Source organism: Rhipicephalus sanguineus, unplaced genomic scaffold (genome assembly GCF_013339695.2).
Source record: "Rhipicephalus sanguineus isolate Rsan-2018 unplaced genomic scaffold, BIME_Rsan_1.4 Seq1138, whole genome shotgun sequence".
Taxonomy (NCBI): Eukaryota; Metazoa; Arthropoda; class Arachnida; order Ixodida; family Ixodidae; genus Rhipicephalus; species Rhipicephalus sanguineus.
In genome coordinates, this window is record NW_023614391.1 from 198075 (window position 1) to 209326 (window position 11252).

The following is an 11252-nucleotide window of genomic DNA, read 5'->3' on the forward strand; positions in this document are numbered from 1 at the left end:
GAAATTTCAATATTCGCACACCCCTAGTATATATATGACATATTATAAAGAAAAATGAGCATATTTGTCATGACCCAACCAACCTGCACAACGCTTTTTTAAAATTGTAACAAGGCATTGTGCAAATGTCATTCTTTTTGGTTCAAAGGAAGTGGAAACAACTTTGAATAGTAGCAGGATTTGGCTCGGTAGTAAATGATAACCTGTAAATATGTTCCATTTTAAAATTTACTATACTTGGAGCATATAAGCGGTATAACAAGTTTTTAAACTTAAAAATGATGAATCAATGTGAGGGTAATATGTTCATTTAACCTCGAAGTGGGGCTTTCGGGCAGTGCGGATTTTTCCTGGAAAGGTGTATTCACTGTATAGCACCCCCCACAGCAGTGAAGCCACCTTTACAGGGGGTTTCTAAGCGGGCTAATATACATCTATTCGTTCATTTCGAATACTTCGAAATTTGCAATAATTTAAATTCGAATCAAACTGAATTCTAATACTGTATTATTCGTTCGAATATTCGAAGTGCTCGAATATTCGCACAAGCCTAGTATCTATGCATGGCGCGAGGTATTGCTGATAACATCATGTCTAATTTTGTAGCTGAGACTTGACCTTTGTATATGATGCGAGTGTAACTCAGACCTCATTATAACAAAGTCGCATCTGACACGAAAATAAGTTCGTTATGTCCGAAAATTTGTTATATTGTATATTCGTAATACTGTATATATGACAAGACTATTCTTCATTTACTTCGTTATAACCGATAATTCGTTATATCCGTGTTCATTATATTGAGGTTTGAGCATTCTTTGTAGCTGTGATCCTACAATCTTCTGCCTTGGTGCAGGCATGCGAGAATGGTAGGGGAGCCGTGCTGCTTTCCGTAGCCCGAGGCAAGGTGTCCGAAGGTGTTGACTTTGGTAAGGTGGCTCATTTCTGCAATCAGTCGAAGAGTGTGCCTTAAACTAGCTCTCTCTCTCTTACAGACCACCATCTTGGCCGGGCTGTGCTCATGTTTGGCATCCCTTTCGTCTACACACAGAGCAGGATTCTTCGGGTGAGCGCGAGGGGTACCCTTCTTCCATGACACCACAGGTAGATGTAGGAGACGGTTAAATCTCACAGTCACAGAGCTGAACTTTTTTTTACTGAAGGCTTGCGTTATACTACATATCGAGAGGATTGCTCAAGTACAATTGCTGTGTTTTAGTAGTTGAAAAAAAAAAGGATTTTTAGACCCTTTAACGAACCTATACTTAGGACTCAAACATTTCTGGTACGCATATGGTGTTAACAAAAATCCCGAGAGGAATGGGGTCATAATTTTACCGTCAAGCATACTGGCTAGACTAAGCTAAACAAAGCAGGAGAAACCGATTGTGCTACAAATTTAGAAGTGGCATGTGAACAGGTGGAGCGATGAATTCAGGAAACTGGTAATTAGGGATGACGGTTGTTGATGTGATTGAAAAATGACTGAAATTTGGCAATATTTTTGCTTGATGATGGTTGGTAGCTGAGTGCTGACGCACGGTCCTTGACGAAAAAAGAAAAAAAAGTTGCAGAGGATCTTGAAGCATATTTTTATGAGATGAGCACACAGAAGCGTTTATTTCGGCTAGGTTGTTACAGAGGAATGCTACAAAATGGTGTTGCCGAGTTCTTTTATAAGGAATGAGGCAACGCAAGACGACAAACTCTGTTATAAGATGTCCATTTCATTGAGCCTAAATCGTTTGCTCTTGCCCCGAGCAGACGACCAGGATCCTCGCGGGAATTCGAGCCACACTCTGGATATTTCTCCGTGAACGTCTTTTTGCACGTACCTGAGCATTGCAACCACTGCATTTGAGCTCATCGAGTATGTCTATGTTTTGCATAGTCATGTGCGGATATCCAATGCATAACTTTAATCTTTCATGACTTCCTTTGCGCAAGACGTACACGGACACAAGGAAAAAAGAGGCAGACAACACGGGCGCAAACTCAACTGGGAAGATGTAAAAACACCAGGTTGAGGGAGCATGACTCGCATTAGTAGTCAGGACGAACACATCTGGTGGATCATTGCAGGTCTTGTGGGTGCGCACCAATTTTTACTGGAGCTGTGCGAATAGCAAAATTTTCGGTGCGAAGCGAATTCGAATATTGCCGTGTGAGTGCGAATCGAATCGAATATTTTTCAATATTTCTCGAATATTTCTAGAATATTTTCGAATATCGAAGCGAATTGCAGAAAAAAAGTTAGAGAGGATTCCTAAGCATATTCTTATCAGATAGCAACATGAAAGTGTTTCTTTTCGCTAGGTTGATGAAGCATGGCGGGGTGGGTGTTTCATAGTTGTCTTATCAAGAATGAGGCAATGTAGAGGCCGAATTGTATTTAGTACATGATTTGGTGCAACCAAAATGTTGCCGACAACACTTTACACATGACAGGCAAAGATGCCATTTTCTCAGCCTCTCTTCTTCTTTCAACTTCTGTGGTAGCCCAACTGATGTGGTGGACAAGGGTGTGCTCCCTTCAAGTCTAGAGTTCCAAATCTGCCTCGTAGACGTCGATATTAAGAACATCTGAAATTTTGGATGCTAAAATACTTCGGCGTCCGATTTTCGGACTTCCTGCCCAAATTCATGTCCAAAACAGCATTAATTGAGCCCCCAATTCTGCCACATCTTTCATCTTCATGTTGGAACCAGCGTTTTCTTGAGTTAATAAATTTGCGACCGTAGCGGAGCTTGAAAGGCGGCTTTGCCGCAATACGGGGGTGTGAGGAGGTGAAGCATATTGAAAATCTATGGATCACTTCCGATCGGACGTTGGCTCTCTCTTGCCCAAGTTCGACCGCAACGGAGCTTGAAAGGCAGCTTTGCCGCATTACGAGGGTGTGATGAGGTGAAGCATATTGAAAATCTAGGGACCACTTCCAATTGGACGTTGACTGTCTTTTGCCTAAGTTCGACCGCAACGGAGTATGAAAGGCAGCTTTGCCGCAATACGGGGGTGTGATGAGGTGAAGCATATTGAAAAATCTAGGGATCACTTTCAATTGGACTGTCTTTTGGCTAAGTTCGACCGTAACGGAGCTTGAAAGGCAGCTTTGCCGCAATACGAGAGTGTAATGAGGTGAAGCATATTGAAAATCTGAAGGGGTCACTTTCAATCGGACGTTGACTGCATTTGTCTTTGGGAAGTTCGAATAGTTCGAATAGTAAAATTTCAGTGCAAATCGAATCGAATAGCAAACACTATTCGAAAAATATTCGAAATTTCGAATATTTGCACACCCCTAATTTTTACAGACATTAAGATTCTGTCAACTCACGAGAAAGAAATTAACAGGGAGTTGATTGAAGCATTCCATATTAGAAACATGGGAGAAAATTGTGTTAGCCAAGCTTCCTCCTAATAATAATAAAAAAAAAAGTTTGTTCTTTGCTCCTTATCATGACGTAGAGCTGAATAAGTTTTCTTTAGTTTTGTCGTGTGTTCCTGGGTCCACCAGTGGGGGGCGTTTGTTATACATGAAGATAAAAGTACAGTTTGTTGTTCAAAATAAATCAGCTGTGAGTTTGCGCCCGTGTTGTCTGCCTCTTTTTTTCCTTGTGTCCGTGTACGTTTTGCGCAAAAGAAGTCATGAATGAGTACCAACTCGCCCAACTTTCAGTACTGTTGCTAACTTTAATCTGCCGAGTGGGTTTCTCATTTAACAAAATGTTACGGGGCTAGTTGATGATACTTTCTTGATACATACAAGACAGAAGTGCATGCATGACAGGACGGGCACATGCACTTCTCATGCCATTATCAGCCTGTGATTCATGCATATCTCTGTCCTGTCTTCATCAAAAGTAGTGCTGGAATATTTTAAGTAAGAATGTAAGAAACTAAGGCTAGCCTACCATGTACACATGCTTTATACCAGCGCAGCTGGCTGGTTGTTTATCTGTGGCTATTGCTGGCTATCAATACTGTATGAAGGTATAACAAGAGGTAGTTAAAGGTAATCCTAATGAAATGAAAACACCTAACTACTTGAATTCCTTTCTTTGCTAGGCTCGGCTGGAGTTTCTGCGGGACCAGTTCCAGATCCGGGAGAACGACTTCCTCACCTTCGATGCAATGCGGCACGCCGCACAGTGTGTGGGCCGAGCGCTTCGTGGGAAGACGGACTATGGCATCATGATTTTTGCTGACAAGGTGGGGACTCGCCATTATACTACTGTTTGCATTTACCATATTTTCTCGCATATAACCTGCCCCTGCATATGGTACAGTCGAACCCAGATATGTTGTATCTGAAGGGGATCACAAAGAAGTTCTACATATATGTAATTCAGCATGTAATAAAATATTTCATATGTAGAAAATATATTTAAGGGGATTTTACAACTTTTCGATGTACACAATAATTCGTTCCATCTAGGTTCGGTATATGCGGGTTCGACTGTAACTTGCATGCCCAACTATAAGCCGTAAACCAAATGAAAGAGAAATATCCCTCGTATTACCCAGATATTTCGACCGTGCATATCTTTTTTTCACACCCAGATAGAAATTACCCCTCTAAGTTTGCTCAAGGTTGCAAAACGACATCATTTTTATTCTGTTTTGGTCACCTGTGTCACTCTCCCATTGTCAATTTCAGCCATCGCCCTCACTGCCACCTTTCTTGCATTGCCCTGAAGCCACCCTGCATGCCGAAATTTGCATACCACTTGCACCTCGACTTTAGCGCTAAATTTCCTTTGTTTTGCATGTGGCTTATGCACGTGAAATCACAGTAACGCATAGTTAAGCTAGATGTCAACAAACACTACTGCAATGTGCTAGTAAAATGTAGTAATCGAGAAATACACTAATCGTGTGAGACATTTGCACAGTTGTAGGAACAGCGTACTATTTCGAATAATGTTTAGAATGTGTGAAGCTCTTTTCTGAACCCTTAGGTGCTGCAGTGGTTGCTTGTGTGGAAGCATGTGTTGTCAGGTGTTGCATGTGTTCCGAGAATATCTTTTTAGGCTTAATGTCATCGAGGGGGGGGGGGGTAATGCAGCAGCACTGTATCATGGATGAAGGTAACGTAAGGCTTGAAACCACTGCGCTGTCACATTTTCAGCTGTGCCGGTAAGATTGTTCCCTTTAGGTAGAATTGAACTTTCTTCTAAAGCTTGGCATTAAAGCAGATGTGAAATGCTCAATGGCTATACACATTGACATAAAGTTAGACATGAAGTGTTGATTGCGACAGTATGTTGAAATTTTCTGTCACTATTGCTCCGTATGTAATGTTTTCCTGTCTTTTCTTACTGAGGTTAACTTTTTAAATTCAGTTATTGGATTACGCCATTACTTGGAATACGTTATTTGCATAGGTCGGCAAAAAATTTGGAGCTCACTCAGACTCACCCAAGAAGTATTTTTTGCTCTGGGGGCTGACTTGGACTCACACTTGCCAAAATTTTCCTCAACTGGAATCACTCGGACTCACCAACATATTATTCAGCCGGACTAACTCAGACTCAGACTCACAGCTTGACTTGAGTCTGAGTGAATTGACTCATGAGTCCATTAGTGTAAAATTAGCTTTTTCAGTCATGGTGTCAACGCCCTTTAACGCCAATATCTCAGATAATCAGTGCTCTACCATACACCTTATGATCTTGTGCCTTGAAGTATGAGTTATCAGTGGTTTCAATCTAATAAGGACATTTTTGTGAAATAAGCGACTCACACGAGATATTTTATGAAAAGACTCTCGTGAAAGAGTGCAGGGGGAGGTCGTGCCCCTTCCCACATCCCCACTGATCAATATATATTGAGGTGGCACATCAACGCTAATGAATTGTGATATGTGTTAATAGACTTGAGTATAAACGTAAGCTGATAAAAGGCTGATAGTAATGCTGAAGATGAGTAGATAGGACCATATGTCGACAATAAGAGGTGGAGCTCACTCAGACTCTCAAGCAAAATATTTTGCGCTTTGGGCTCGCTTGGACTCGGACTCACCAATATTTTCCTCAACCGGACTCATTCGGACTGAGAATCACTAAACTTTTCTTCAACCAGACTCACTTGGACTCAAGCTCACCAAAAGATTACTTACTCAGACTCGCGGCCCGATCTGAATCTGAGTGAGTCGACTCATGACTGAGTTTGCCGACCTATGGTCATTTGCAACTGTTCAAATGTTGAGCTGCCAAGTTGTAGGTGAAACTCTTACATGAGCGTGTGCCATTCTTCAGCAAGTTTACTTTTACGAGTACACAATTGGGTGCCGCACTTTTGCCCTGCTTGACGTTCGATATATCGGGAGTCGCTGCTATTCTTGTTGGATGTAACCGTAATTTTCGCTATATATTCTCACTGTAACTATACCGTGTTCAGAAGTTGTTCGATATACAGGATAATTCGATGTAAACGGGCTCGATATAGTCGGCTTCGACTGTAGAGCATAATGCATTCTGGGAAAACGGCTTCAAATCAAGGGTGTAGCACCCAAGACATGCCGTCTCAAGCTTTAAAGGCCCGGTGACACCTTTCTGAGTTATCATAGCATGATGGTACTCTTGGACTCTGTTGCCTCCCGAAGCTCCTGCCGCAAAAGTATGTGAGCAGAGCTACGGGATCACACAAGAGCGCTTTCTCTCATCTTTTGTTGCGGATGCGTGAAGATAGATACTCAGGCGGGATGGCAGGGAGGCGATGTGCCATTCAAAAGTTAAGGCATCATGACCTTGGACATTTCATCTTCTATCTTCTGTTACTGTATTGGTTCTTACCTCTGGTTCGGATGTGGGCTGTACGCTGTTGATGACCACAGTACCTACATGGCACAGCATGTGTATGCTGGTGCACCGTTCATGCAATCAGCCCATACCTGTTGTGCCTGCTTGCTGCATGGTTGGGTCCACTCACTGTGTATTTGAGACAGCATTGTCAAGGAGAGAGCGAACAGTTTTTTTGTCTGTGCTTGTGACGAAATTGTGAATTGCCTGCTTCGTGTAGTGCAGTATTCTTTGGCTCACATACTATTTTGCAGGTACTTTGGTTGCAAATTGGCAGTTTTCTACGTTCTAAAAGTGTTGCAGGGCCCCTTTAAGTAAGGCCTTCATTCTGTCACTCGCTTGTGTGCTTCTCCTTTGTGTGGATACCCCTTATAACAATTTGAAATGGTTATCATGGCTAAGCTTCCACTGACGGTAAGTAAATTTGTGCTCTTGTAAACTGACGTGCTGGTGTTGCCGACGACGACGCAGCGTTTCTCGAGATGGGACAAACGTAGCAAGCTGCCCCGGTGGATACAGGAGCACCTGCAGGACTCCCTGTGCAACCTGAGCACTGAGGAGGCATTGCAGGTCGTCAAGCGCTTCCTCAGACAGATGGCGCAGCCTTTCACAAGGGTCAGCACCTCTTGAACGTTGTCTTTTACTCTGTTTAGCTGGCATGGGCTCATACGTTCAAATAAGTCTTCGCAAAGCGATTTTGATATTTCTTGTTGCAGGTCTGCGCCTCATGCTTTCTTCGTGAGCCGATATTATAGAATGTCAGATAGGAACTTTGTCTTTGATGCAGCGTTTTTTTTTCTCTTTTTTTTTTCTGCTTTTATTGCGACAGCAATTATAGGGACAGTCTCGGCCGGATTTTGCCGTCGCCGTCGTCATGCACCGTATATGTATAAGTATGTATATATATATATATATATATATATATATATATATATATATATAAAAGCCCCAAAGAAAAATAATTCAGAAAAATGCTTCCAAGGCGCGGAATCAAACCAGGGACCTCTTGCTCCTCAGCGAGTGGCGCTAACCGCTACGCCACGAAGCGCAGATCCTCCATGTAGCTAAAGGCGAGCGTTATATACACACCCTTTACCGCTGGACAGACTCAGAGACGGCAGGCACATATAAGCGGTTATTCATTACCAGCTAGATGGCGCTAGGAGCGCGATGGGCGCATTTAGAGGTCGTCGGCGAGCTCGCTCGCTTCTTCTCATTGCGCAGGGAGAACCTTGCCCTTCCGCTGTCTGCTCGCGCGGTTTTCTGGCGGTGAAGGGAAGAGGGTTGTTTCAAGCTTTCACCGTGGTGTCCTTGCTCATGTTACGGAGCGTACGAAAGTCACTCGAGCTGAAGGGACGCCGCTAAATGAACAAACAGACGATGAGCGCGGACTATCAAGTGTCACAGCTCGACACTTAAAGCACGCTAGTTTCCTTCGCTGCTTCGGCCGCCTTTGCAACAGGAGCGCTGTTCAAACTGAGAGTATCCATTGGCGAGCCTCACTTCGTATAGCATTAGTTTCTTGCTATCGCATTCATTGCTTCGCCCTTGCAGCGAAACTGTGACTTTTTTTTTTTCTTCTCTAAATTGCATGTACTTGTCATGTTCTTTTGGTGATCGTGTGCAAGAATGATTTATGCAGTATTTGTGCTTATGCTTATGTGTGCCGTCACTTTATGCTGCTGAGCTGTTATCGGCTGGGAAGCTTAGTCAAGCTCACAAGAAATTTTTCTTCCCATAATCTCTTTTCTTCTTTTCTTCCCATAATTTAAAGTTCATGTTGAACTCTTTTAAAGATATATGAGTGCAAATGTTCAGCTATAAGGAGCAACAGCAGCTAATACATGCAGTGTGGAGAAACAAAAGTACTGTGAGTTATCAGATTCAACTGAATAATGTAGCTTAGATTAAGCAGCTCTTAAATGCATTGGACATGTGGCAGACCAACCAAAACCTCCTGTTTGTTTGAATTAACCAAGAATGTGAAGTATATATCAGAGTTTGAATTGTCATGAGTCTATTATACTTATCTGGGTTGACCGAACTCAGCACTGTGCTCAAGCTTTGTCTTTCTTGCTGCAGGAGGACCAACTCGGGGTGTCTCTGCTCACAGCCGAACAACTACAGTCGGATGAAACAAGGCGCAAACTGGAGAGCAGGGTGCAACTTCACTGAACAGAGGGGAGGGGGGGAGTTCACCGCAGCTGGCATCGTTCCCATCATCAATGTTATTTAATAAAATGTCTATCCGTATTTGGTGGCTCTTTCTAAAAGGCTCGGATGTATGATGTGCTTTGATGCACATAGCAGTAATAAAGATGTGGTTTCTTTTTTTTTCAGTCTTTTTAGGGTTAAAACCACAACCAGACAACCACTTTGTCAAGTAGTTGCATTTGCCTTGATCCCCTCAGTTCCAGACAGCAAATGTCTAAAAACTTATAGGGTCCCTTATTAATTCGCCTAAGACGACTCGTAGGCGAAAGCCATCGTCTGCCCCCCTGCAAAAGCTTTCTGCACCTATGGTTTTGCACTACCTGCAGGATAGGAAGCATTGCGAGCTTTTCTGCTCCTCACGTGCGTCACCATTTAAGACGTCTGAAATTTTGGCACTCTGTGACGTCATGATGACGTTGTGTGGTGACGTCATCACTTGTGTTGGCGCTGATGCCGTTGGACTTACTATGGCCGACGTCAAGAGACAATATTCACGTTTAATGAGGCATCTAGAGCTTAAAATGCGCAGGATCCCTTATGCATTCTCCTAACACGACTCGAAGGTGAAAGCCATCTTTTTCTTTTCAGTCGATGTATTGATCCTGCTCTGCCGCCGTCCGAAAGCTCTCCGCACCTAATGTGGTTTTGCACTGCCACCGTGATCGATCCACCTTTGACTAAGCTACAATGTCATGTGACATGTTAAATTTTGGTGATCTGTGAAGTTATAACGTCATTGTGTGATGATTTTTTGCATCACTACTTTTGCATCACTTCGCCGGACACCGACGGTCACTTTTTGCGTTTGATGAGTCATCTAAGGCTTTTGCCTTAGCTTTATCAACTCTGCTACATACCATGAAGAACTGAATCAGAAAAAAACGGGTGTGTATCCGTGCACATAGTGCATGACGCACGAAACACAAAACCTCTAAAAAACGTCTCGAAACGGCTACGAATGGCCATCGAGGTCTTGGTCTACGAGAAGACCTAAAATAGACATTTTTTTAAATATAAAATTTCCGCCTCAAGTGTGCTTGCTTACTGTTTATTAGCATTTTCAACAGCTACGGCATAGCCAGAGTCTATTTGGCAAACGAGTTCATAACGTCTACTTCGAGACATTTTTTAGACATTTTGTATGAAAGGGCGAGTGCACAACGACTACCTCAATGATTCTTCGAATGTTTTGTCGAGAAGGGCCAATATGCCAAAAACGGCACGTCATCAGAGCGGTGACCGTCGGTTTTACTCAAACAAATGACGCAAACAACCCCCCCCCCCCCCCCCCAAATTGGTTTGACACCGCATGTATACCTGTAGATATGTTACTATGAACAGATAATGATGCTACTAGCAGTACGCTCACATAACAGCGACTGACAACAGGAGCAAAGCGCAGGCACGCACGCAGCGCATCGTGCAATCATCTTCGGTGGCACTCATGTTCAAACGGTGTCCTTCATGCACCGGCGATTGCGGAGGCCCGGTCGGCGTCGCTTTGCGCTGTCAGCAGCTCGGCGGTTATCGTTTTGCGTTTTGTGTAGCGTTGCCAGCTTTTCTGTGCGGTTCACTGGCTGTTATCTGATATCAAGTAACTGTGCTCATGCCGTTTGCCTCATATTTTCCATCAGTGTTTCGTAAAAGAAGCTCTACTCTGTGTTTTCGCCGACGGTTCGTTACAATAGCCGAATCTGCTCGGCACCTTCATTGCAGCTAGGAAGCAGCTATTCGGATAACGTACTTCTTTCGCTAAAGTGAAATTAAGTGCGCCTGACTTTTTGTCATTACTGCTGGAACTTTTTAGCTGTCTTGTAATTAAAAGGTTTAATATAACAGTTCTTTGCTGGTGGTTGAATCTAGGTCGAACGCGATACTATATACGGAGGACGCGCCGGCGCGAATCGTAAGCCAGACTGGCTCGCCCTATTTCGGGTCTTGTTCTTCGGTGGGTTTCAGCTCCTCTCTGGGTGTGTGCGTGCGAGCGAGCGCTTGCTTGCTTACAGCCATGTCGGCCTGTCGCTGACAAAGTGCAACGCTTCAACAATAGGTGCCTTGCTTTGTGAGTGCGGTTATGATTGATTGTCGTTTATAAATACATGATACCATTTTATCACATCTGTAATTGGAAATGTGCCTTTAGAATGACTTGATGCTCTGTTACTTGTAAATCATTCCTAGCTTGCTTTTTCTTGTATTGCAGCTTTTCTTTCACTGCTGTTTGTACAAGACATTGG

The 11252-nt window shown here is 43.3% G+C and overlaps 1 protein-coding gene across 2 annotated transcripts in view; it reads left to right on the forward strand.

The window, feature by feature from the left end:
* LOC119376263 (general transcription and DNA repair factor IIH helicase subunit XPD-like) overlaps positions 1-9051 on the forward strand; it is a 46169-nt gene extending 37118 nt beyond the window's left edge. For both annotated transcript variants that reach the window (XM_037646169.2, XM_049411385.1), the window contains 5 exons: positions 857-929; positions 996-1066; positions 4067-4210; positions 7273-7416; positions 8884-9051. In XM_037646169.2, coding sequence (XP_037502097.1) covers positions 857-929; positions 996-1066; positions 4067-4210; positions 7273-7416; positions 8884-8976 — 525 coding nt within the window. In that variant the 3' untranslated portion in view covers positions 8977-9051. The remainder of the gene's footprint in view (positions 1-856; positions 930-995; positions 1067-4066; positions 4211-7272; positions 7417-8883) is intronic.
* The last annotated feature ends 2201 nt before the right edge of the window (positions 9052-11252 follow it).